The 27,597-nt window shown below is 50.1% G+C and overlaps 1 protein-coding gene across 1 annotated transcript in view; it reads left to right on the forward strand.

The window, feature by feature from the left end:
- The window catches only part of slc9a1a (solute carrier family 9 member A1a), a 117,082-nt gene that overhangs the window by 21,923 nt on the left and 67,562 nt on the right, over positions 1 to 27,597 (forward strand). Inside the window, exons 2-3 of the mRNA XM_072500969.1 lie at positions 24,397 to 24,857; positions 26,651 to 26,901. Coding sequence (XP_072357070.1) covers positions 24,397 to 24,857; positions 26,651 to 26,901 — 712 coding nt within the window. The remainder of the gene's footprint in view (positions 1 to 24,396; positions 24,858 to 26,650; positions 26,902 to 27,597) is intronic.

Consider the following 27,597-nt stretch of genomic DNA (forward strand, 5'->3'; position numbering starts at 1 on the left):
CATTCAGTCTTTGTCCTGTGGCTTCTTAAAAGTTGTGTTGCACAGAGACACTTAAGGGCTCCAACACCTCTCACTAACTACCCTGTGTTGTTTAGTCATGCCACTTTGTTGCTCAGGAGTCATTTGATCTTTCTACCCTGTGAGATTTCTGGTACAATAGAATCCAAATACACCCCTTGTGAGAAATAATTGTATGGAATAATACCAGGAAGAAAAAAACGCGTCATCTATTTCTGCATAATGGGAAAATCTTGTGCAGTTTATCTGGATTGCAAATATTGAATCTTCTAAAGACTCCTAGGGTACGGAAAACCACCTGCAAAGAGGCGACACATGGGATGCCTGAGTCTATCAAACCTCCTATTCCACCACTTGGCAACAAACACAGAGAGAGTAGGGGGGTGGTTGGGAGAGATGGAGGTGGAATGGTTCCAAATGGAGGGGGCCTCCTGCACAGAGACATCTCTCTGGGCACTAGCCACCAGCTCGCTCCTGGTCCTTCATACACATACTCGAGGAGCCTCGTGGTAGTAGCCACATTAAAGATCTGGAACCAGTTCAGGCACCAGTTCAAACTCAATGATGTATCTGTTGAGGCCCCCGTCTGCAAGAACCATAAATTTATACCAGCAAGGATGGATGCCACGTTCAAGACATGGAAAGGGGACGGTTGAGTACTGATGATGAGGGACTTGTCCAAGTATGGTAGAGTAGCGACAGAGAAGCTCCAACTGCCAAAAGGGAATGAACGTGAGACTTTCTCCGCAAAGAGACCAAAATATTCCCCAGTTACCCGAACGCACCCTACTGGACAGGATGTTGGCACCGGACTAGCTAGGGGAGAGAAATGTGGCGACATATACGGAAGACTTTTGGAAGAGGTCAGGACCCCACTGGATGAAATGTGACAGATATGGGGGGAGGAGATGGGGGAAGACTCTGGATCGAGGCACTGCACAGGATCAACTCCACCTCCCCATGCAAAGAGCTGAGACGAATGCAACTGAAGGTGGTGCACAGAGCGTACCTAACCAAGACACGGATGAGCGGATTCTTCCCTGAAGTGGAGGATAAGTGCAAGCAGTGTTAGGGGTTCCGGTCAACCATACCCACCTGTCCCAGGCTTGATGGGTTCTGGACTGCCTTCTTCGAACCATGTCCAGGGTGGTTAGGGTGAAGATGGAGCCATGCCCGTTAGTGGCAGTCTTCTGGGTATCAGAGCATCCAGAACTCTTAACGGGGAGAAACACCAACACCTTAGAAAGAAAAGGAGAAATAGGCCTTACACTCTGAGGGGTGCAGGCCACCACACGTGAAGGACCGGGGCAACGTGAAGAGTGTAGGTTGGCCCAGGAAACACTGAGAAACGAAAGGCGACTTGGAGAATAAAGCCAGCTGCCTAGTCCTGCACCATAACCAATTGAGACAATGTAAATAGACTACTGGTTACTCTTGGCTATATCAATATTTGTATGTTGACGAACCAGCTTATTTCATGCTTTTTTTCTTTGCTACTTATGGTTAATTTATTTTGTTTTTCTCTGTTACTGTATTACCATGTTTTCCCCACTATGTTCCATATACAGCAAAGTAAATAATGAAAACTTTTTTAAAAATTGAATCTTTCCCCAAATACTAATTTACTGTCACTTTGTCCGTCCATATGGTGCAATGTGCAGAACATGTTAATTAATGAGAGCTGAGGCTGTCACCAGGGCACATGATTTCTCTCCTTGGCCCTGTGCAATACTGGATCTCCTTGCTGCCACACTCTGTCGAGGGGGTGTCATTTCTTACTGAAGTCCTTTCCATTGCACTTGGAGCACCAAGACAGTCAGCATCCCCCACACTTGAATTTTCCTTGTATGAATCGTTTGGAATGTGATAAACAATCATGATGAGACAAGAACGACCACACCGTCCAAGACCTCATCACAAGAAGAGGCAAGCTCTCCGTGCCTAGCAAAACGACATAACCAGCAAGGCAAAGAGGAGAGCTCATCAATTAGCCAAGGCAGAGGTACAAAGAAGAACTAGGGAAATCAAGAACCAATGGTGGACTAAGAAAGCTAAGGAGCTGCAACTCCTCACAGATGAGCTTTACACCCGGGACTTCTTCAGTGTCACCAAGGCAATATATAGGCCCAGTACCCTCGGCCTCAAACTGGTGAGGAGTAAGGCTGGAACCCTCTTGAGAGACAGAGAAAACATCGGTCTTTAATTAAAAAAAAACACTTCAAGGAACTCCTAAACAGTGGTACAACCATAGATGAGGACATGTTTGAGGAAATCCCCCAACTCCCCATCACAGATGATCTTGGACTCCCACCAAGTGTGGACAAAGTTGAAGCTGCCTTTGTGGCAGAAGAATGGGAAAGCTGCAGGATTGGAGAGGATTCCAGCAGAGCTTTTCAAACTTGAAGGAGAAGATATCACCTGTCATCTCCATCAGCTGTTACTGAAAATCTGGGACCGAGAAGAAATCCCTGCTGACCTCGGGGATGCCGTCACCACTACCACCTTCAAGAAAGAGATAAAACAAACTGTAGGAACTACTGAGGAATCTCCCTACTCTCCATCTCGGGAAAGATCATCGTCCGATTCCTCGCTATCCGCTTTCTCCCAATCTTGGAAGTAATCCTTCCTGAGTGCCACTGTGGCTTCTGACCAAACCATGGAACAGCACATATGATTTTCACTGCTCGGCAAATTCAAGAGAAATGCCAGGAGCAATATTAACCACTCTATGTGGCCTTCATTGATCTGACAAAGGCTTTTGACTCATTAAGCAAATACTGTGGAAAACCCTGTCAAAGGCCGACTGTTCAGCGAAATTCATCACCATCCTCCGACTCTCCCACAGCAAGGTGTCGTCGACAGTCCTCATCGATGAAAATAAGACTGAAACTTCGAGGTCAAGACTGAAGTCAAGTAGGGATGTGTCATTACCTCCACCATTTTCTCCATCTTCATCACACCATCCTTCACCTTGTCAGGAGCAAGCATCCCAGTGGGATAATCATGATCTACAGGATGGACAGAAAACCTTTCAACCTCAACTGGTTGAAATCCAAGACGTAAATTACACCGACATTGCTCACGGAACAGCAGTATGCAGATGACATCGCCACTCTCAGACGAGAATCTCCAAGTCATGCTTGATACCTTCGCAGAAGCATACCGAACAATTGGCCTCTGCCTCAACCTCGAGCCCTTTACCAACCTGCCCCAGGGCAAGATCCGGTCTGCCCCTCCACCAAGAGCAACAGAGAAACTACCAAACATGGAGCATTTCCCCTACCTGGGGAACCATCACTCCTTTAAGGCTGACATCGATGAGGAGATCCAATCGTAAGGGCCTCCTTCAGACGCCCAATGACGCGATTCTTTGATGAGCACAAAATCTGTGCTGACACTAAGACCCTCGTGTACAAGGCGTTCGTCCTCCCAACTCTTCTATACGGCTCATAAACTTGGACTGTGTACAGATGCCACCTCAAGGCCTGGAGAGCCACCATCAACTCTGTCTTGAGACAATTCTCTGCATCAGCTGGGAGGACAGCTGTATTCACATCAGTGTTCTTGAAGGAGCCAAAACCACCAGCACCGGGGACATGATCATCCGAACGCCACTGGGCTGGCCATTTGAGTCTCGACTGCCAAAGCAAATTTTCTTCACTCAGCTCAAAGAAGGTTCCCGAACAAGAGGACAAAGGAAACGCTTCAAAGACACCCTGAAGGCCAAGAAATGTAACACGGACGTAAACATCTTGGGGGACCCTTTCTCAGATGAGACCTACTTGAAAGAACCTCCAGATTAAAGTGAACAATTCTTCGAGAACATCCGATGGCAAGAGAAGGCCCTGAAAAGGAGCCTGAAAAAGGAATGCAAGCGATCTCAAGTCTAAGGACTGATCCCATGTCCCGTAAACACCTGTCAAGTGTATGGGTGAAGATATGGCTCTAGGATTGGGCTCATCAACCAAGCAAGAACCCACAGAACCCATGACCAGTGATACAGAGTTTCTTAGGTGGACATTCATACTAGTTATTGAGTAATCGCCAAAGAAGAATGTCTAGTTTTGCACAATTCATATATATTGTTTTGCACAATCATGAAAGTCTTGCGGCTGCTGACTCAATGTTGATGGTGAAACATCAGCATGTGGGTTAACTTCCACATTCAGTTTCAAAAACAGACATGGGTTTTCAGGCCTGACTATTGAAGTTTGTGCTTGGTCTAATAAACACACACCAAAAACAGGTCATGCAGCCCAGCCTGACATAGAAACATAGAAATTAGGAGCAGGAGGAGGTCATGCGCCCTTAGAGCCTGCCCTGCCATTCATTATGATCACAGCTGATCATCCAAGTCAATAGCCTAGTCTCCCCTCCTCTCCCCCCACCCCCATATCCTTTGAACCCCTTCTCCTTAAGTGCTATAACTAACTGCTCCTTGAAAACAGAAATGTGCTGATATTTACTCTCTACAGAAAAATATCCTTTTCCATGTGCCCAACCAGTTCCTACATCCCTTGAGTTCCATTACCTTCTAGCAACTAAGCTATTTTTAGCATGGTTCCCATACCGGCCTCCCCGAACAGGCGCCGGAATGTGGTGACTAGGGGCTTTTCAAAGTAACTTCATTGAAGCCTACTTGTGACAATAAGCTATTATTATTATGCTTTAATCTCTAATTGTATTGCAAATCTTTCTGCTATTTTATCCAGGTTTACTCATTCTGGACTCTTAATCACCAGATTTTCTAGCTACCTTGTTAAATATGTTTTTAAAACCACCCTTTCTTTGCAATGAAAAATGCCCCAGTTCATATCTATCTCTGTATTTGTATTTACACATGGCAGCAGCCTATTGAGTTTGTGCTGAACTCTCCCTATTGCCTCAACATCCTTCTTGAAATGTAGAGCCCAAAATTGCACACAGTCCTTCAACTGTGGTCTGAGGGAGGTTTTAATAATAATCTTTGGCAGAGTCACAAGTAGGCTTACATTAACACCGCAATGAAGTGACTGTAAAAACCCCCTAGTTGCCACACTCTGGCGCCTGTTTGGGTACACAGAGGGAGAATTCAGAACGTCCAATTCACCTAACAAGCACGTCTTTTGGGACTTGTGGGAGGAAACCGGAGCGCCCGGAAGAAACCCACGCAGACACTGGGAAAACGTGCATACTCCGCACAGTGACTCAAACCGGGAATCAAACCTGGATCCCTGGCACTGTAAGCAACAGTGCTAACCATTGTTCCACTGTGCCACCCTTTGTAGATTCACCATGACATGGCATCTTTTCTATCCCCCTATGGTTGGCTGTAAAGCCCAGGTCTATTTTGGGGCCTCTTCTGCTTGGTGTTGATTTTATTATCTTGCGAACTATAAATCCTCTTATCTTCTGCATCAATCAGGCTTCTGCGATCATAAGGGTAATTCTTAGCTTTATTACTCAAATATAGCCCTGACAATTCTTAACATGGGTATAATAGCAACAATTGAGAAAATGGCAGAGGGGAAAGGTTCGATGCCAATGGGAAAGGCCATGATGGAGCAGTTGATGGCCTTCATCAGGGATGAATTCCATCACAAGAGGAAAGAGATGCATGGGGACTGGACGAAGGCCATTGAGGGAGCAATAGTACCTCTGCGAAGATCGATGGACCGAGTGGAAAAGTGCCTCGAGTCATAAGGGGCAAAATTACACGAGGTGGAGATGGTGGTGCCCGACCAGAGTGTGGCCCTGGAGGTGAAGGTGGGGGCCTGTGTAAGTCGCTGAGGGTGAAGGTGGAGGAGCAAGAAAACGGGTCTAGGCAGCAGAACCTATGGATTGTGATACTGCCAGGAGGTTTGGAAGGGATGAGTATGTGTCAAGGATGTTGGCCGGGCTGGTAGAGCAAGGAGTGCTGGACAGGGCCCATAGGTCTTTAAGGAAGAGCCCGAGAATGGGGGAGCCGCCTCAGGCGGTGATTGTGCAGATGCACAAATTCTTGAAGAAGGACGAGATCTTGTAATGGGCCAGGGAGAAGCAAGACTGCAAATGATAGGGAAACTGTGTCTGAATATACCAAAATATCAGCATGGCGCTGGCGAAGAGGCATCTGGGACCATGGCAGTATTATACCGAAGGAAGTACAGGACCTGGGAGGATGGTATGTGATAGTAAATGGGGTGTTGGAAGGGACACCGATGGTGTTAGTTAATGTATATGTGCCGAATTGGGATAATGTGGGGTTTGTGAGAGGTTTGCTGGGAGCGATCCCGAATCTGGATACACCCCAATTGATTATTTTTTGGGGGGGTGGGGAAGTGATTTTAATTGTGTAATGGAACTGAGGGTGGACGGGTCGAGCCCCAAGTCAATGGGGAAGTTGAAGATGGCGAAGGAGTTGGGAGGGTTTGTGGAGCGGATGGGAATGGTCAACCCGTGGGGGTTTAGGAACCCCGGGGGAGGGAGTACTCCTCCTTCTCATGTGTATAAAGTGTACTCGAGAATTGATTTCTTTGTGGTGACTCGAGCGGTGTTGTTGGGGTCGTGGGGCGGAGTATGCGGGAATTGTGTTATCTGATCACGCGCCACAATGACTGCAGGTGAGGCTCCGTGAGCGGCAGGTGCAGAGGTCGGGATGGAGGCTGGATTTGGGCTTGTTGACAGCTAAGAGGATCTGTGAAAAGGTGAAGTCGGCGATCGGGGAGTATGTGGAAATCGATCAGAACGGCCGGTGTCGGTGGCCACATTCTGGGAGGCGTTAAAGGCGGTGGTCTGAGGGAAGATCATCTCGTTCAAGGCGCACCGGGATAGGCGGAGGGAGGAGTATGGACGGCTGTTGGATGAGATAGTTGAGGTAGACCGGAGTTACGTGGGGATTGCTAGTGGAGAAGTGCAGGTTGCATGGGCAGTTTGATGGATTGACAGCAGGGAAGGCAGTAGGCCAGTTAAGGTGGGCAATTGGGGAGGGGGCTGTTCAATACGCATATGGGGAGAAGGCGAGTTGCGTGCTGGCTCACCAGCTGAGGAGGCAGGCTGCATCCTGGGAAATATTAACGGTAAGAACAGAGAGACGGGATATAATGTCAGCCAGGCGAGATAAATGAGGTGTTCCGGCAGAGCCAGGGTGGAGAGGAAGGAGATATGGGACGGTTCTTGGATGGCCTGGAGTTTCCAAGGTTGGAGGAATAAAAGAGGCAGGCATTGGGAGAGCCGCTGGGCCTAAGAGAGGTATCAATAGTATTAGGGGGATGAAGTCAGGAAAGGCTCTGGCGGCGGATGGCTTTCTGGCGGAAGTTAGATACATAGAACATAGTGCAGAAGGAGGCCATTCGGCCCATCAAATCTGCACCAACCCACTTAAGCCCTCACTTCCACCCTATCCCCATAATCCAATAACCCCATCTAACCTTTTTGGACACTAAGGGCAATTTAGCATGGCCAATCCACCTAACCTGCACATCTTTGGACTGTGGGAAGAAACTGGAGCACCCGGAGGAAACCCACGCGGAGAACGTGCAGACTACGCACAGACAATGGCCCAGCGGGGAATCGAACCTGGGACCCTGGTGCTGTGAAGCCACAGTGCTAGCCACGTGTGCTACCATGCTGCCCGTTTATAAGACGTTTGCTACAGAGTTGGCACCGTACCTGTTGGGGATGTTTAATGAGGCACTGGAGAAGAGGGAGCCGCCAGAGACATTCACGCAGGCGTCAATTACGTTAATCCCGAAAAAGGGGGAGGATCCGCTTGAGTATGGGTCATGTAGGCCCATTTCATTGTTGAACACTCACGTGAAAATGCTGGCTAAGTTGGTGGTGAGCAGGATGGAGGGTTGTGTGGCAGGGGTGATGGCGGAGGACCAAACGGGTTATGTAAAGGGCCGGCACCTCTCCAGTAACATCAGGAGTCTGTTAAATCTGATAATGACTCTGTTGAGGGGCGGCTGCTGGAGGTTGTTGTCTCCATGGACGCAGAGAAAGTTTTTGATTGGGTGGCATGGAGGTATCTATTTGAGAACTTGGGTCAGTTTGGGTTTGGACCGAAGTTGTGCGCCTATTGAATGTAGCTCCAGTGGCATGTACAGTCACGAATTGGACGATCTCACGGAGTTTTGAGCCGTACAAAGGTACAAGACGGGTGTCCGCTGAGTTTGTTGTTGTTTGCGCTGGCGCTTGAGCCCTGCCATGACAGGATTGTGAGAGAGAGTAGAGTGTCACTGTATGTGGACGATCTGTTGTTTGTGTCAGACCTGCTGGAGAGTATGGGTAGTATCATGGAAATATTGGAGAGGTTTGGGGCCTTTTCGGTATAATTTGAAAGTTGGGAAGAGTGAGGTGTTTCCGGTAAATGCGGCAGGGCTGGCGGTCAACTTAGGAGTGTTTAAAGTGGCTAGGGAAGGGTTCAGGTGATGAGGGAATGGCCTACGATGCACAAATGGAATTTGACAACGTTGGTAGAGGAGATTAGGGGAGTAATTTTAAGAGATGGGACACACTCCACCTGACGCTGGCAGGGAGGGTGCAGGTTGTGAAAATGAATGTGCTACCAAAGTTTCTGTTCGTCTTTCAGGCTCTCCCGATCTTTCTCCCAAATGCCTTTTCCGGAAGCTGGAGATGGTGATCTCAAAATTTGCATGGAAGATGCCGAGGGTAAAGAGGGCCTTGCTACAGAGACTGAGGCAGAAAGAGGGGTTGTCGCTCCCGAACCTGCTACACTATTATTGGCAGCGAACGTGGAGAAGGCGAGCCGATTGGCGGGGGGGTGGGGGGGGGATTCTGTCGACGATCCTGCTTGAGGGCTATGGTGACGGCTCTCCTGCCATTGGCTCCAGGGAAGTACATGAAGAGTCCGGTGGTACAGTTGACGGTCAAGATGTGGAGGCATTTTAATTTGGAAGGATGTCGTTGTTGAGGCCATTGTGCGGGAACCATAGGTTTGAGCCAGGAGAGATGTATGGGAGGCAAGTATGGAGAGGGTGAGGAACCTTTTCTGGAAGGGCAGTTTGCGGGATTGGATGAGCTGTGGGAGAGATTTGAGTTGCCATGGGGGAGTAAATTCGGGACTTCGCAAGAAGGGAATGGAGGGACATTCCCAGGTTGCCGGGGTATACCCTGCTGGAGCAATGCTGCTCTCGGACAAGTCGGGAGAGGGTAGGATTGGGGATATGTATGGGTGATTTGGGGAGGGGAGTACGGGTCGCAAATGGCAAGGATCAAGTGCAAATGGGAGGAGGAGCTGGGGAGGGGAATAGATTGGGGTCTGTGGTGTGAGGCGATGCATAGGGTGAACGCTACCTCCTCTTGCGTGCGGATGAGCTTGATTCAGTTCAAGGTAGTGCATTGGATACATATTACTCGGGCAATGATGAGTGAGTTTTTTTAATGCGGTGGCCGCTGAGTGCGAGAAGTGTAGGTGGCGCCGACGAATCATGTGCACATGTTCTGGGGCTGTGAGAATCTGGGAAGCGGTATTTGGGACGTAGTCCAATGTTGTGGAGGTCAGACTGGACCCAATGGTGGTGATCTTTGGGGTATCAGATATGCCGGAGCTGGTTTGGGTAGGGGGGCAGGCTGATATTGCGGCCTTTGGCTCTCTAATTGCCCGGCGGAGGATCTTGTTGAATTGGAGGGCAGATATGCCACCAGGGTGGCGGCCTGCTGGGGGACCTTGTATGGTTGGAAAAGATCAAATTTGAGTTGAGTGGCTTTGAAGCACAGTGCGGGTTGTCCATGATAATGTTTGAGGAATGGTTTGTCGTGGGGGAGGGGAAGGCTAGGGACTAAAACGGGGAAAAGTTGCACAAACTGTAGGTTATTAAATGTTGTGTATGTTACTGTTCTTTTTACACATTTTGTAATAAAATGCATTTTTTAAAAAGTAAATTGCAGGAAGCCAGTTCGGATTGTCAGGATATGATCCCTTTCAATCTTTTTACAGTCTGAACCATATGACCAGTTGAAAAATGAAGTGGAGATGTGTTATCTTTTTTTCTCTTCGGTAAGGATTGGCATTGTTGCTTCTTACAAGAAGTAAAATTAGAGTAAAATATTTTGAGATGATTTCTATCAGTTGGATAATGTTGAAGAGTGAAACCTTCCAATAGAGCTTCTGAATGACATCTGAAGAGGGATGATCTATTAAATGCCTTTGAAGCATGATCAGATAATAATAGATATCAGAAAACAAGTAGTCTTTCCATCGCGGACTTCAACAGATTATATTAAAAGTTCAAATTAGGAAACCCTGGATCTGTATTAATGCTTAAATTACTGGGTTGTGCCAAGGTGGTGTCTCATATGGGCAGACAACTGGTTCTTGGTGAAGGTAACTTTGGATCAGATTTCTGTTGTCTTAAAACAAATCCTGGGCAAACCGTTATTTCTTTCAGCCTTCATGGAAAAAATGAGACACTTCAGGGTGACGCAGAGAATGAAAAGACTCGATGATTGCCAGATTTCAAATTAGTTCATACACTGGACACGGATGTCTAAATCAATGAAAGGGTTAAGGATGGCCCGAATGTGGATGGAAGCACCTTTGACCAATCTGGCTATCACAGTGGAATTATAACATTAGAGCAACAATATTGGGAGAATTAACGTCCTTGGATCTCTCAGTGCAATTAATCGGTGCTTCAGATGTGATTCCAAGTATCATGCAGTGAACTGCCCCAAGTGAAGAGTCAGGATCTTTGCAATGGCACATGACTAAGAGAATTTTGAGGGAGAGGATGAAGATGATGTTGAATCTGTACAAAATATACTGGTCACAAGGAGTTTAATCCTGTGATGAATGTGTTCATTCCAGACTCTTTTAATTGTGCAGAATTAGGTAGATGCTAGTTTTTGAACAGTATGTGAGACAGATGGTTTAAAATATTACCTTGATTCTTGATTGTCACAGGTTAAGGAATTTCAAAGTACTACTTGCTTAAAATGTGGCAATGACAACACCCTGAGGTCACTAATGGGAGTTGTAATTTCATGTAAGATTGCCGGAGTAAGCCATTTCAAAAGTACTGACGTATTCCTGAATGAGATATGTAGGCAGTTGACTTATTGTCGTCTGTCCCCTGATTTGAGGATGGCATCTACTCCGGTTTGTAAATTTCTGCTTTGGGTCTTCATGTGACAACCAGTCGATTCTTCACTGATGGATCTTTGGGCACTTGGGGCAGAATGCCCACAAAGTAGTGGGATTCGGAGCCGATGGTTTTCAGCCACCAGGGCGCAGTACGAGGGGCTTGGCACTAAATTAGAAAGCAGAACCTCGAGGGTTATATATTATATATGGATTATCACCTGAACCACATGCAAATTGGCACAGGGTACATAGAATTAGAGATAGATACGTGGCTCAAGGACTGGTGTGGGAGAAGTGGGTTCTAGTTTGTAGGGCACCGGCACCAATACTGGGGAAAGTAGGGGGGAGGGCTATACTGTTGGGACAGTCTATGCCTCAACTATGCTGGCAACCATGTTCTAGTGAGCTTCATAACTAGGGAAATAGAATTTCAAACTTGATATTTCAAATGACATGCCAATAATTGATGACAAGGAGGCTGTGGCAGGTGAGGATCTAAAAACCATCATTATCACGAAGGAGTAGTGCTGGGTAAGCTGACTGGGCTAAAGGTAGACAAGTCTCCTGGCCCTGATGGAATGATCCAGGGGTACTAAGAAGTGGTGGGGGAGGGGGGAAAGAATAGCAAATGCGCTTGGGGTAATTTACCAAAATCCGCTGGACCATTGGGTGGTTCTGGCAGATTGGGAAACAACAAATGAATATTTTTAATGTATTTTATTCCGAACTTCTATGAAAGGTTACAAAACATAAACAATTAGGGGAGCGAACCCCCCCCCCCCCCCGATGAACAATTCCTCAAACACAGCCACGAATATCCCTCACCTTGCCTCAAAGCCATCCGCTGAACCCCTTAATTCGTATTTGATCTTTTCCAGCTGAAGAAAATCAGAAAGTCACCCAGCCAGGCTGCTGCACCCTGGTGACCACCACTCCAATAACAGTTTTCGCTGGGCAATCAGAGAGGCGAAGACCTCAAAGTCGTCCTTCCACCCCTCCATCAGCTCCGGCTTCTCCAATATCCCAAATATCGCCACCAAAGGGTCCGGCTCAACCATTTCCCCCACTATCCTTATTAGTGCCACGAACGCTCCCGTCCAGAATCTCTCCAACTTACCGCAGCCCCAGAACATATGTGCGTGATTCGCTGGTCCCGTCCACGCTTCTCACACGCATCTGCCACTCCCTGGAAGAACTCACTCAGTATTGCCCGAGTCATATGTACCCAGTCTACCACCTTGAACTGTCGCATTTACCCTTTGTAGCGCCTCAGTCCATACTTCCCAGTTTATCTCCCCTCCCACTTCTCCTTAATCATCACTACCTGCACACCTCCCTGCTCTCCAAGCCACCCATATATGTCCCCAATCCTGCCCTCCCCTTCCCCATCTGGAAGCAGCAATTTCTCCAACAGAATGTACCTCGGTAACCTGTGGAACTCTTTCCAAACCTTCTGCGCAAAGTCCCTTACCTGCGGGTACCTAAACTCACTTCCTCTCAGGAGCTCTACTCTCTCCTTCAGTTCCTCTATGCTGCAAACCCCTTTTTTAGGTACAGTTCCCTCACCCTAACTAGCTCCACTTCTCTCCACTTCCCATTTATGCCGTCTATCCCCTTGGTTCAAAACCGTGGTTTTCGCACAATGGTGCCAACACAGACATCCCTTCTGTCCTGAAATGTTTCCTCAGCTGGTTCCAGACCTTTACTGTGGACTGCACCACCGGGCTCTCCACGTATTTCCTTGGTGCCATTGACAATGCCACCATCGCCATAGCCCTCAAACTGGAGCCCCCTACAGGATTCTTCCTCCATCCTGACCCATTCTGCCTCTTCTCCTTCCCACCACCGCCCCCCTTTCTCCATGTTCGCCGCTCAGGTTCTGCAACGGCAACCCTCCCTTCTGCGTCTGTCTCTGTAACAGGGGCTTCTTAACCCTTGGAATCTTCCCTGCCCATAAAAAATCTGAGATAACTATATCCAGTTTTTGAAAGGCCTTCAGTACAAAGATCAGAAATGTCTGGAATATGAATAGGAACTTCGGCTTGTTCCCCTGTGCAGTTCAAAGTTTTGTGAGCCAATGTCGTTGGTCTGTACACTCGCCAGCGATGCCACGTATAACAGACGTACTCATGCCACAAACATCGGCCCGAACCTTCCCAGGACCACCACTCCACCCAGTCAAATGCCTTCTCCGCATCGATAGACACCACTACCTCCGATACCTGGGTTCTCGATGGAGTAATGATCACAATCAACAGCCTCCTTATATTACTAGAAAGCTGCCTGCCTTTTACGAAACCTGTTTGATCCTCCGCAAACACCCCCAGGCCACAACGTTCCACCCTTCCTGCTACCAACTTAGCCAGCACTTACACATTCGTATTTAACAGCGATATGGGCCTATATGACCCATATTCCTACGAGCCCTTCCCCTTCTTTGGTATCAATGTGATCGTTGCCTGCGCCATCGTCTCCAGCAGCTCCCCCTTCTCCAGCACCTCATTGGGCACCCCCAAGAGATGTGGTCCATCGCATACTCCTTATAGAATTCCGCCAGGTAACCATCGGGCCCAGGGCCTTCCCTGACTTCATACCCATTATACTGTCCAATACCTTCCTCGGCCCCAAGGGCTCCTCTCGCGCATGCCTCTTCTCTCCCTCCAACTGTGGAAACTCTTCGTCTAAAAACTGTCCCATTTCCCTGTATTCACACTCCGGGTCTGCCCTATGCAGCTTATAATAATCTTTAAAGGCCTCGTTTATCTTCCCCGGCTCCGATACCACCTCCCCAGCCTCCGTCCATATCTTCACTATTTTCCTGTACGCGGCCTGCCTCCGTAGCTGATGCGCTAACATTTGACTCGCCTTCTCCCCATATTCATATTGCACCCCCTTGCCCGACACAGCTCTCCTACCGCCCTCCCCGTTATCAACCTATCGAATTGCCCCTGAAACTTTTTCCTCTTAGCCAATCCCTCCATGGTGGGAACCCTCGAATACTCCATATCTACTCAACTATCTTGTTCATTAATTGATTATGTTCCTCCCTCCTTTTCCTATCCGCATGTGCCTTGAATGAGATAATCTCCCCTCGGACCACCGCTTTTAGTGTTTCCCAAAATGTGGCCGCCGACACCTCCCCATTTTGGTTCAATTCTGTGTAATTTTTTTTAAAAAAAATATTTTATTGAGGCATTTATATTATAAGTTTTAACAGAATAAGCTACCACACACCACGCAACAACAAAACCCAGCCAACATGGCTTATATAAACAACTCTCCAACCACAGTTCCCCACCAACTTTATCCAACTCCTCATGCCTCCCCTTTTTAACCCCCACATCGCTTCTGACAGCTTAGTCTTTTCCAAAGAAGTCGATAAACGGCTGCCACCTCCGGGCAAACCCTAGCATCGGTCCCCTCAAGACGAACTTGATCTTCTCAAGCCTGAGAAACCCAGCCATCTCACTAAACCAAACCCCCGACTTTGGGGGCTCCGAGTCCCTCCATGCTAACTAGATCCATCTCTGGGCTACCAGGGAGGCAAAAGCCAAAACATTGGCCTCTATCGCCCCCTGGACTCGCGGTCTTCTAACACACCAAAAATCTGCACCTCTGGACTCGGGACCACCCTCACTTTCAGAACCTCCGACATAACATCGGCAAACCCCTGCCAGAATCCCCTAAGCTTCGGACATACCCAAAACATATGGACATGATTCACAGGCCCACCCGCACAATGATCCTCCACCCCTTCAAAGAACCTGCTCATCCAGGCCACAGTCATATGTGCCCTATGGACCACCGTAAATTGTATAAGGCTAATTCTACATAATCTTTAATCACAGCTCGTACTTTATCACAAAATTCTCTATCTGCCAACAATCACAAATTGAGTCTCCACCCCGGCCTCTGTTCTTGTCCCGATCTAAGCCGAATCTCCAGCCAGTGGGGTGCATCGTCCGAGATTACTATCCCGCGTACTCTGCCCCCTCCACCCCAACCAAAACCTCCCGGCTCACCACAAAGACTTGATTCTTGAATACACCCTATAAACATGTGGAAAAAAAAAAACTCCCTTCCGATGGGTTCTTGAAGTGCCACGGGTCCACCACACCCATCTTTTCCATAAACCCGCCCAGCTTCTTTGCATTCACATCCCACGCATTGACCTGGGGCTCGATCTATCTACCCTCGCCTTGAGGACACAGTTGGAATCTCCTCTGATAATCAACTGGTGCGTAGCCAAGTCCGGGATCGCTGCCAGCAACCCCCTCATAAAACCTACATTGTCCTAATTCAGTACATACATATTTACCAATACCACCGACGTCCCCTCCAATACCCAATCATCATCACATATCTCCCACCCGGGTCCCTCATTGCCTTTCCGCTCATAAACCCCATTTACTTGCTCGTCAAAATGGCCACGGCTTTGAATCAAACCCCGAGTGGAAAGCCTGACCCACCTATCCCTTTCTTAGCCTAACCTGATCCTTCACGTGGAAGTGCGTCTTCTGCAGAAAGACCACCTCTGCTTCTAAACTCCTTTGATGCGCAAAGACCACAGATCTTTTCACCAGTCCATTGAGCCCTCGCACGATCCATGTTATCAACCTCATGACCAACCTCTCAAAGCACTTCATAATGATGTCACGGCCACTGGACAGTAGTCATTGAGGCACGTTGCCTGATTCTTCTTTGGCTCCTGTATGATGGTGGTCAATATATATTAACATATATTTTGTATATTATGATTAACTGGGATCCCAGCACTGATCCCTGCGGTACCCACGAGTCATTGTCTGCCAATTTGAAAAATAACTGTTAATTCCTACTTTGTTTCCTGTGTGCAACCAGTTTTCTATCCATCTCAATATACTATGTCTAATTCCATGCGCTTTAATTTTATGCACTAATCTCTTATACAAGACTTTTTCAAAGGTCAAAGGCCTTGAAAGTCCAAATATACCATTTCCACTGGCTCCCCCTTGTTAACTCCACTAGTTACATCCTCAAAGAATTCTATCCAATTTGTCAAGCATGATTTCCCCATCATAAATTCATGCTGACTCTGTCCGATCCTGCCCTGTTTTCTAAATATTCTGCTATAAACTCTTTGATAATGGATTCTAGAATTTTCCCCACTACAGATGTCAGATTTACTGGTCTATAATTCCCGGTTTTCTCTCCACCTCCCTTTATAAATAGTAGAGTTTCTATCTTCCAATTTGCAGGAACTGTTCCAGAGCCTGCAGAATCCTGGATGATAACCCCAATGCATCCACTATTTCTAGAGCCACTTAAGTACTCTGGGAGGAGGATTATCAGGCTGTGGGGATTTATCAGCCTTCAAACCCATCAATTTCCCCAACACCATTTCTTTACTAATATTAATCTCCTTCATTCCTCCCTCTCATTGAACCCTGTGTTCACCAACATTTCTGCTATCTGGGTCTGGATTCTCCGTCCCGCTGCACCACTTTTCTGCCCCGACCCGCCGGCGGGATTCTCCGTTATGCCTGCCGGTCAATGGGGTTTCCCATTGTGGGGCAGCCCCTCACCGTCTGGAAACCCCCGGGCTGCGGCAAAATGGAGAATCCCTCTGGTGGAGAATCCCGCCCCTGATTTGTGAAGACAGATGCAAACCCGCCATTTCTTTGTCCCCTATTTTTTAAAAATATATTTTTATTAAAAGGCATTTTGCATGTATATATAGAAATATCAGAAAATCAAAAATCCACAGGAACAAAGAACACAGCTCCACAGCATCTCCTGATACGAAGCCCACAATTCTCTCCGCCCCCTATCTCCCACCCCCCAAACAGCGAAGATACCCCCCCCGCCCCTAATTTCTCCAAAAGCAGGAATTCTGCCAGGCTGCTCACCCACACCACTGCCTTAGGAGGCCTAGAGTAGTAATTATAATCGTTTATTGTCACAAGTAGGCTTCAATTAAGTTACTGTGAAAAGCCCCTAGTCGCCACATTCCAGCGCCTGTTCGGGGAGGCTGGTACGGGAATTGAACCCGCGCTGCTGCCTGGTTCTGCATTACAAGCCAGCTGTTTAGCCCACTGTGCTAAACCAGCCCCTCCAGCCAGCACAACATGATATCTGGTCTATCAGGGATCAAAGGCCAATACGTCAGCCCCTCTCTCCACCTGGACTCGGATCTTCCAACACTCCAAATATCGCCACCTCCGGCCTCGGGCCGCCCCTATTCCCAGAATCTCGGACATGACATCCGAGAACCCCTGCCAAAACCCCATAATTTTGGACACGCCCAGAACACATGGACGACATTCACGGGGCCCCCCCCGCACACGACCAACACCTATCCTTCGCCCCTGCAAAGAACCGGCTCATCCTCACAGCCATCATGTGGGCCCTAGGCACCACCTTAAACTGGATGGGGCTTAACCTTGCACACAACGAGGAAGCGTTCACCCTCAGCAGTTCACCTTCCATGTTCCGGCCCTCGCCTTCCCACCCAGCTCCTCCTCCCATTTGCGCTTGATTCCTCCACTGGTGCGCCCTCCCTCTCCATCAACTCTCCATAAATGTCTGACACTCTACCCTCCCCAATGTCATCCTCTGACAACAGGTTATCTTGCAGCACTGGAGGTGGCAGCCCCAGGGAGGGCAGCAACTCTCTCCTCTCGAGTCCCTCACCTGCAGGGATTTGAAATCATTCCCCCAGACAACTTACACATTTCCTCCAACTCTTCCAGGCCTGCAAACTTGTCCTCTATAAACAAATACTCTATCCTCACCTGCCGCCACCCCCTGAACCTCGCATCCAGCCCCGCCGGCACAAACCTATGATTGTCACATATCTGTGCCCACAGCAACGTGCCCTCCAACCCAAAGTGTTGCCTGCACTGGCTCCAAACTCGCAACACTGAGACCACCACTGTGCTCACAGAATACCGGACTGGTCAAAACGGAAGGGGTGCCAACAACAGTGCCCTCAAACCCCCCCCCCCACCCCCCTTACACTACGCTGCCTCAATCTGCCCCCAAACCAATCCCTCCTCCACTGCCCAATTCCTCATCATTGTGATATTCGCCACCCAATAACAGCTCATCAAACTCGCAACATCAGCCCCTCGCCCCCTCTCCAAAACACCCTCTTCACCCGCAGTTCTTCCCCGCCCACACAAACCCCAAAATTAGCCGTTCACCTTCCGAAAAAACACTTGAGGACAAAGATGGGACCGTCCTAGAGCAAGAACCTGAGCAGCTCCGTCATTTTAACCGCCTGCACGCGCCCGCCAGTGACAGCGGCAACACATCCCACCTCCTAAAGTCTGCCTTCATTCCCTCCACCAGTCGTCCAGCTCCGGCCCACCTGAATTCCTCGATGCCGAAAACTCGCACCCACCACTCAGAACAGCAACTCCCGCAGCCTCCTCTCCTGCCCTTTAGCATTGGGAACATCTAATTTTTCCCCATGTTCAATTTATACTCCAAAAAACGCCCAAATTCCTCAGGGTCTCCATGATCGCATCGAAGCCGCCCACCCGGTCCAAAATGTATAACACAAGATCGTCCACATACAATGAGACTCTGCTCGGTCCCAGCTCGCTCAATCCCTCTCCAACCCCTCGACACCCCAAGTGCCATTGTCAACCGCTCTATCGCCAGAGCCAAATGCAACGGGAAGAGCGGGCACCCCAGCCTCGTCCCTCTGCAGCCCGAAGTGCCCCAAGCTCATCTTATTCATCCAGACACTAGCTATTGGCACCCTGTACAGCAGATGAACCCAATCCATGAAACGCTGGCCAAACCCGAACTGACCCAGCACCTCCAACAGATATGCCCACGCCACCCGATCAAACACCTTCTCCGAATCCATTGCCACCACCACTTCTACCTCCTGCCCCTCAGGGCATCATAATGACATTGAATAACCTGCATACATTTGCCAACAGCTGCCGCCCCTTCACAAACCCGGTCTGGTCTTCCCCTATCACCTCTAGCACACTATCCTCCATCTGCAATGCTGACACCTTCGCTAACAACTTTGCATCCACATTTAGCAGCGATATCAGGCTGTACGATCTTCACATCACCAAAAATCTGTCCTGGTCCACCCACGTCGATGCTATAGCCCAAGAAAAGCACCTTGACTTCCTCAGGAAATGAAGGAAATTCAGCATGTTCACATTGACTCTTACCAACCTTTACAGATGCACCATGAAAGCATCCTATCTGGCTGCATCACAGCTTAGTATTGCAACTGCCTGGCCCAAGACCGTAAGAAACGACAGAGAGTTGTGAACACCGCCCATTCAATCAATCAAACTCGCCTCCCATTCATTGACTCTGTCTACACCTCCCGCTCCCTTGGGAAAGCGGGCAGCTGAACCAGAGACCCCTCCCACCCGGCTGACTCACTCTTCCAACTTCTTCCATCGGGCAGGAGATACAAAAGTCTGAGAACACTCACAACAGATTAAAAAACAGCTCTCCTAAATGACCCTCTTATGGACTCCAAAGAGCTCTTCACATATCTTCTCTACTGAGTAGTACTACACTCCTGTATGCTTCACCCAATGCGTGTGTCTATGTTTTTACATTGTGTATTTCATGTTTGCCCTATTATGTATTTTCTTTTCATGTACGGAATGATCTGTCTGAGCTGCACGCAGAAAAATGCTTTTCACTCTACCTCAGCACATGTGACAATAAACAAATCCAATCCAACACTGCTCCGGGTCCTTATCTTTCTTTACGATCAGCTAAATGGAAGCCTGCAACAATAATAATAATCGCCTATTGTCACAAGTAGGCTTCAATGAAGTTACTGTGAAAAACCCCTAGTCACCACATTCCGGTGCCTGTTCGGGATGTTGGGGGTGGGGGATGGGGATGTTGGAAAGAGGAGAGATGCTCCCCCTTTCCCCTCGTCTCACTGTCGATCCCCATTAGCAGAGGCCCTAGCTCTGCACAAGATTTCTTCCAATACTCTGCTGGGAATCCATCCGTCCCTGGGGCCTTCCCTGTCTGCATCAATCCTACGCCATCCATCACCTCCCTCAGCCCAATCGAGACCCCCAACCCCTGCACCTTCACCTTCTCCTCCTCCTCCTCCTCCACCCTTGGGATCTCCAACCCGTCCATGAACTGCCTCCTCCCCCCCCCCCCCCCCCCCCCCACCCCCACCCCCCCAGGTGGAGACTCCAGCTCGTACAACCTTCTGTGGAAGGCCTCAAACACACCACCTTGCCCCTCTCTCTCACCCTACCAATCTTCCTCATCGCTACCTGCTTCCTCAACTGGTTCGCCAATATCCAACTTGCCTTTTCCTCATACTTGTACACTGTCCCCCTGGCCCTCCGCAATTGCCCTACTGCCTGCCCCGTGGACACCAACCTAAACTCCATCTGTGCCGCTGCCTCTCATTTAGTAGCCCCATCTCTGCTGCAACCGAATACCTCCGATCCATCCTCATCCACTAGCCTGCTCTCTCCTCTCGTTCCACCCTCTCCCGATGCACCCGGATCGAGATAAATCACCCCTGACTCCCGCCTCAAGTGCCTCCCACAATGTGGAGGCCAAGACCTCTCTACAATATTACGCTCCTCAAAGGACACTTTCTTATTGGCCTACACGGCCACCCCATTCGCAGTCTTGTCCAACCCCGAATGAAATACCTGCCCTACGCATCCCTTCCTCAGCCTCGTCTGCCCTTTTAATCCTCACATGTTCCAAGTAACCAGTCTGGTCGGGCTGCTCCCCGTCCCCCATCTCTGCTGATCAACCACACCCCTTCTTTAGCCGGCATCCCCCCCAACTGCCTACACCAACCACACCCATGTCAGTAACCCTCCCCATTACCAAACCAAAAACCAACCCATTTCCCCCCTCCCTCTTCCAGGAAACTCCTCACTTCACTCCGTTAACTAACCCAACAGCTAACATGGTGACCCCTGTCCGGGGCCTCTGACTCCCCTCATAACCCCCCCCCCCCCCCAATCCCCAATCCACCCCTCACCACCCTACCCTCCAAACAACAAACACAAGGAATAACAAAGGGCACAACCCCCTCCTCACTCCCCCTGTCGTAGTCATTCCCAATCCACCCACTCTGTGTCCAGCTTTTACACACAACTCTACTCTAAAGTTCAATGTCCTCACACTCCTCTCAGTCCATGGTGTCTCATAAAGTCCTTTGCCTCCTCCAAGTCAAAATAAAACTCTTGTTTCTGGTGCGTAACCCACAAGCGGGTGGGATGCAGGACCTCATAATTCTCCCCCTTCTTGTAGAAGGCGGCCTTGATCTGGTTATACCCGGCCCTCTGCTTGACCAACTCCGCTCCCAGGTCCTGGTATATCTGCAGCACTCGTTCCTCCCAAGTGCACTTATTGGTCTCACTCGCCTCAAGATCTTCTCCTTATCCAGGAAACGATAAAGCCTCACCACCACCACCACCCTCGACAGCTCGCCCACCTGCAGTGCCCGGTCCACCTTGGGAGGACTTTTAAAGGCTCCTTCCCCATCAGCTTCTCCAGCATGCCCGCCACGCACTTGGCAGCCTCTGCATCTTCAATGCCTTCAGGCTACCCTATAATCTGGAGGTTTTGCCTCCTGTAATGGTTCTCGAGATCCTCCAACTTCTCCTTCAGCCTTTTCTGGTTGCTCTTCACCATCAGCATCTCCGCTTCCAGAGAGGTCAACCAATCCTCATGCTCGCCCACGACTCTTCCACCTTTTGGATTGCCAGGTCCTGCGTCTCCAGTCTCTGCTCCACACGCTTGATTGCCGCCCTAAGTGGCTCCACCATCTTAGCCAAGTCGTCTACGGCCTCCTTCCTCTGCTGCTGGAACTTGCTGTTGAAAAATTCCACTAGCTGCTCCGTTGACCACAGGGTGGGCAGCGCTGACCCCCTACTCTCTGCCATCTTCTGTGTTGCACCACAAATATTTTCTTGTTCAAGTTGCTGTCTCTTTCTCGTTGCACTGCTCTTCCGATGTGCCAAAAACCAGTCCCACCAGAGGAGTTTTACACTCCCTCAGTGCTCATGCACTTTCTGCCATCCAACACCACATAATTTGTGTGGGGAAGGACCAAAAAAATCCAACTCGAACGGGAGCCACCAAATGTCCGACCGCACACTCCATGGCCGCCATCGGAAGTCTCTTTGTCCCCTATTATACATTCCCCTGTTTCTGACTGTAAGGGACCTATATTTGTCCTGTTAGCCCAGTTGCCTCACGGCGCTGAGGTCCCAGGTTCGAAATCGACTCTGGGTCATTGTCCGTGTGGAGTTTGCACATTCTCCCTGTGTTTGTGTGGGTTTCGCCCCCACAACTCAAAGATGTGCAGGCTAGGTGGATTGCCCCTTAATTACAAAAAATTAATTGGGTATTCTAAATTTAAAGAAAGATTCAGGACCCTGGTCTTAGAATCAACTACTTAATTCTCCACCTTGATCTGATCTGATAGTCATTGGAGGAAATTTCTGCTCTTCCAACACTGAATATTGCCGATAAACAGTCTGATAATTTGAGAGAGCTGGTGGTGAGGTAGAGCTGGGTGTTGTTTGCATACTTATGCAAATTAATACTGAGCATTTGGATGGTATTTGTGAGGATGGCTTCTTTTCATTTTATACTACCCTTGACTTCCCTCGTAAGCCATAGATGTATCTTTTGTTATTGTTTATTTACTGGATTTCTTATTCCGTTTACCCAATCAACCCAAGCCAGCTCTCCCCTCATACCCATATAATGGGTTTTGTTTGAGATTCTTGTTCAGGACTGGAATATGTCACCCTCAATCTAATGTGAAATTTGGTTGAATTTTGATCATTTTTTGACTGAGCATATTTTACTCTGAGATTACTAATTAGCCCTGTTCATTACACAATATTAGATCTAAAATAGCTTTATCCCCAGCCTGCTGCACAATGTATTGTTCCAGGAAACTGTTGTGAAAGCATTCTACAACTCTCCTCCCAGGCGAACTTTGCCAAGTTGATTTCTCCAGTCTATATGAAGATTAAGTCCCCCAGGATTATTACATGGTCTTTGTTACACACACCAATGAATCTTTTTTTGCTCATGCTCTGTCCACAGTATAATTACTGTTAGGGGGCCTTTAAACTAAACCCACAAGCACTTTCTGACCCATGTTATTGTTAATCCCCACATATACTAATTCTCTTCCTGATCACCTGAGCCGAGTAAGATCCTTTCGTACTACTATCCTTAATGTCATCCTTTATTTTCAAGGCTTCTATACCTCATTTTCCAATCTGCTTGTCTTTTTGAAATGTACCCTGTTTCCCAACCTTGACCCCCTCGTAACAATATTTCTGTAATAATTAAATCTAAATCTCTATTTGCACTGCTAGCTCATCTATTTTATTACAAATCCTTTGTGCATTCAGATAAAAAGCGGAGTTAGTATTTTGTTTGGACCTTATTCATGAATGCACTACTGCCATTAAACTCTCTGTTCCTTGCAGTCCCACGCCGTTTCTCTTTACATCTCCCTGGAGTTGTATATTGCACTATAGAAATGCATTTGCCAAACTTAAGGTAGGTTCAAATTTTGATAACATTTTGATGAACCTCTGATCCTGGTGACTATTTGTTCTGCATTGCTTTAACACTTAACCAGTGTTGTGACTTTACGCTCCGGTGTCCACTCCGTCACTGCCCTCCGGCAGGCCCACGACCCTCAAAATCTGCCTGCACGATCTATTCTCCAGGTCCTCCACTTTGTCCTGCAGCCTCCTCTGTTGATCTCTCATCAGCCCCATCTCCACAGCCATCGAGGCTAGCTGCTCCTCGTGCTCTCTCACCGCCTCCTCCACCTTCCGGATCGCCTGGCCCTGGGCCTCTAACCTCATCTCCATGTGTCGCTCCCTGCCTTTATAGGACCCACCATCCAGGCATGGTCCTCCAAGTACTCCTTCCTCTGCTGGGCAAACTTCTCGTGCAGAAAGGTCACTAGTTGTTCCGTCGACCACTGGGCTGACAAACATGGACCCTGATCCTCCGCCAACTTCCCCTGTATCGCAGGCTTCCACCCAGCTTTCAACAATTGTTCCCTCCTTTTTCGACCACTTCTGGTCCACGAATCCACAAACCGGTGGGATACTCTCTTCTTCCAGCTCACCTGCACCTTATACCATCACTCATCTCCAACGTTAGCCAGGGAAAAGTTCCAAAAGGTTCACCATGAGCGGGAGCCACCAAATGAGCAACCACTCACTCCATGGTCGCCACCGGAAGTCCGCCAATGTGTTATTAACTAGGATATTTCACGCGTTCACTGATAGTTGTTTTGTATTTTTTAGGTTTTCATTTCTTCCCAAAGCTGTCGTCGGTTGTCCCAGAGAGCTGCCTGCTGGTGTGCGTGGGTCTGATAGTGGGCGGTTTGCTAAAGACTGTGGGAGAAACCCCACCCATCTTGAGGGCAGATGTATTCTTTTTTTATCTCCTGCCACCTATCATTCTGGATGCCGGTTACTTCTTACCCGTTCGGCCTTTCACTGAGAACCTCGGAACGATCCTGTGCTTTGCTGTGATCGGGACACTGTGGAATGCAGCCTTTGTTGGAGTAGGGCTGTATGCAGTATGCCAGATTAAAGGATCTGGACTGGAAAAAATCACTCTGCTGCCGAACCTGCTGTTTGGCAGCATCATCTCTGCTGTGGATCCTGTGGCGGTACTGGCTGTCTTCGAAGAGATTCACATCAATGAATTGTTGCACATCCTGGTGTTTGGAGAGTCTCTGCTCAATGATGCAGTCACTGTGGTGAGTGTGATAGTTTTCAACAGACACTTCATTCCACATCATTCATCCTTCTCCCATAGCCAGCCCGCAGTTCACTCCAGTGCAGCTGCAGGTGACCCCCACCTTTCCCTGTAACCAAACCATTCCTCCCTCCATGGCCCTACTCCCTTGCCTCCCTGGTCGTGCCAGCCCTCTGCCCGTACCGCCCCTCTGGTCGTGCCCCCCCCCCCTTCTGCCCGTACCGCCCCTCTGGCCATGCCTCCTCCTCCCCCCCCCCCCCCCCCCCTCTGCTCCTCTGGCCGTGACGCCCCCCCCCCGGCCGTGCCTCCCCGCCCGTCTGGCCGTGACGCCCCTCAGCTCCTCTGGCCGTGACGCTCTCTCTGGCCTTCACACCCCAGCTCCACCGACCGTGCCCCCCCCCCCTCTCTCTCTCTCTTCCCCCCCCCCCCCGCTCTGGCCGTGATGCCCCTCAGCCCCTCTGGCCGTGACGCCCTCCCTGTCCCTCTGGCCTTCACACCCCCGCCCCACTGACCGTGCCCCCCCCCCCCTCTCTCTCTTCCCCCCCCGCCCCTCTGGCCGTGACGCACTCCCCGCCCCTCTGGCCTTGACAGCCCCCCCCCCCACCCACTCCCCCCGCCCCTCTGGCCATAACGCCCCTCTGGCCATGACGCCCCCCACCCCCTCTGGCCATAACACCCCTCTGGCCATGACACCCCCACGCCTCTGGCCATGACGACCCCCCACGCCTCTGGCCGTGATGACCCCCCACGCCTCTGGCCGTGGCGACCCCCCACGCCTCTGGCCGTGACGACCCGCCACGCCTCTGGCCGTGACGACCCGCCACGCCTCTGGCCGTGACGACCCGCCACGCCTCTGGCCGTGACGACCCGCCACGCCTCTGGCCGTGACGACCCGCCACGCCTCTGGCCGTGACGACCCGCCACGCCTCTGGCCGTGACGACCCGCCACGCCTCTGGCCGTGACGACCCGCCACGCCTCTGGCCGTGACGACCCGCCACGCCTCTGGCCGTGACGACCCGCCACGCCTCTGGCCGTGACGACCCGCCACGCCTCTGGCCGTGACGACCCGCCACGCCTCTGGCCGTGACGACCCGCCACGCCTCTGGCCGTGACGACCCGCCACGCCTCTGGCCGTGACGACCCCCCACGCCTCTGGCCGTGACGACCCCCCACGCCTCTGGCCGTGACGACCCCCCACGCCTCTGGCCGTGACGACCCCCCACGCCTCTGGCCGTGACGACCCCCCACGCCTCTGGCCGTGACGACCCCCCACGCCTCTGGCCGTGACGACCCCCCACGCCTCTGGCCGTGACGACCCCCCACGCCTCTGGCCGTGACGACCCCCCACGCCTCTGGCCGTGACGACCCCCCACGCCTCTGGCCGTGACGACCCCCCCACGCCTCTGGCCGTGACGGCCCCCCCACGCCTCTGGCCGTGACGGCCCCCCCACGCCTCTGGCCGTGACGGCCCCCCCACGCCTCTGGCCGTGACGGCCCCCCCACGCCTCTGGCCGTGACGACCCCCCACGCCTCTGGCCGTGACGACCCCCCACGCCTCTGGCCGTGACGACCCCCCACGCCTCTGGCCGTGACGACCCCCCACGCCTCTGGCCGTGACGACCCCCCACGCCTCTGGCCGTGACGCCCCCCCCTACGCCTCTGGCCATATGCCCCCCTGCCGCACCTCTGGCTGTGCCCCCCCCCCCCCCCCCCCCCCCCCGGCACCACCATGATGCAATATGATTGTACAAGGCTCCTGAGCCATATAACTTTGTTATGTGTTACTTGTGCAGGTGCTATATCACCTCCTTGAGGAATACTCTTACGCTCCACACATCGGCGCCAAGGAGGTGATCCTGGGAATCCTGTCCTTCTTTGTGGTAGCACTTGGAGGAATCTTTGTCGGAGTTTTCTATGGAATTATCGCTGCCTTCACCTCCCGTTTTACATCCCGCCTTCGGGTTATTGAGCCTCTCTTCGTTTTCCTCTACAGCTACATGGCATACCTGTGTTCAGAGATCTTCCATCTTTCAGGAATCATGGCGTAAGTATCCCCAGAACTACTAAGCAGTTAAAAACTTTATTGCGATGGAGCGGCATGGTGGTGCAGTGGTTAGCACTGCAGCCTCATGCCATCGAGGACCCGGGCTTGATCCCAACCTGGGTCACTGTCCATGTGGAGTTTGCACATTCTCCCAGTGTCTGTGTGGGTCTCACCGTCACAACCCAAAAATGTGCAGAATAGGTGGATTGGCCACGCTAAATTGTCCCCTAATTGGGTACTCTGAATTTATTTTTAAAATAAAGAACTATATTGGCATGGTGGCACAGTGGTTAGCACTGTTGCTTCACAGCGCCAGGGACCCCGTTCGATTCGTGGCTTGGGTTACTGTGTGGAGTCTGCACGTTCTCCCAGTGTCTGCGTGGGTTTCCTCCAGGTGCTTCAGTTTCTTCCCACAAGTCACGAAAGACGTGCTATTAGGTGAATTGTACATTCAGAATTCTCCCTCTGTGTACCCAAACAGGTGCCCGAGTGTGGCGGCTAGGGGATTTTCACAGTAACTTCATTGCCATGTTAATGTAAGCCTACTTGTGACACTAATAAAAGTTATAAGCTTATTGAGATGTGCAAATCAAGCTATTTTTCATTTCTTTCAATGGCTAATGATTATTATTGATGTGTTGGATTTCTTCTCTCAGAGTAACTGCTGCTGGTAGGACAGCGTGTCCTGGCATTGTG

The sequence above is a fragment of the Scyliorhinus torazame genome, chromosome 1, assembly GCF_047496885.1.
Source record: "Scyliorhinus torazame isolate Kashiwa2021f chromosome 1, sScyTor2.1, whole genome shotgun sequence".
NCBI lineage: Eukaryota > Metazoa > Chordata > Chondrichthyes > Carcharhiniformes > Scyliorhinidae > Scyliorhinus > Scyliorhinus torazame.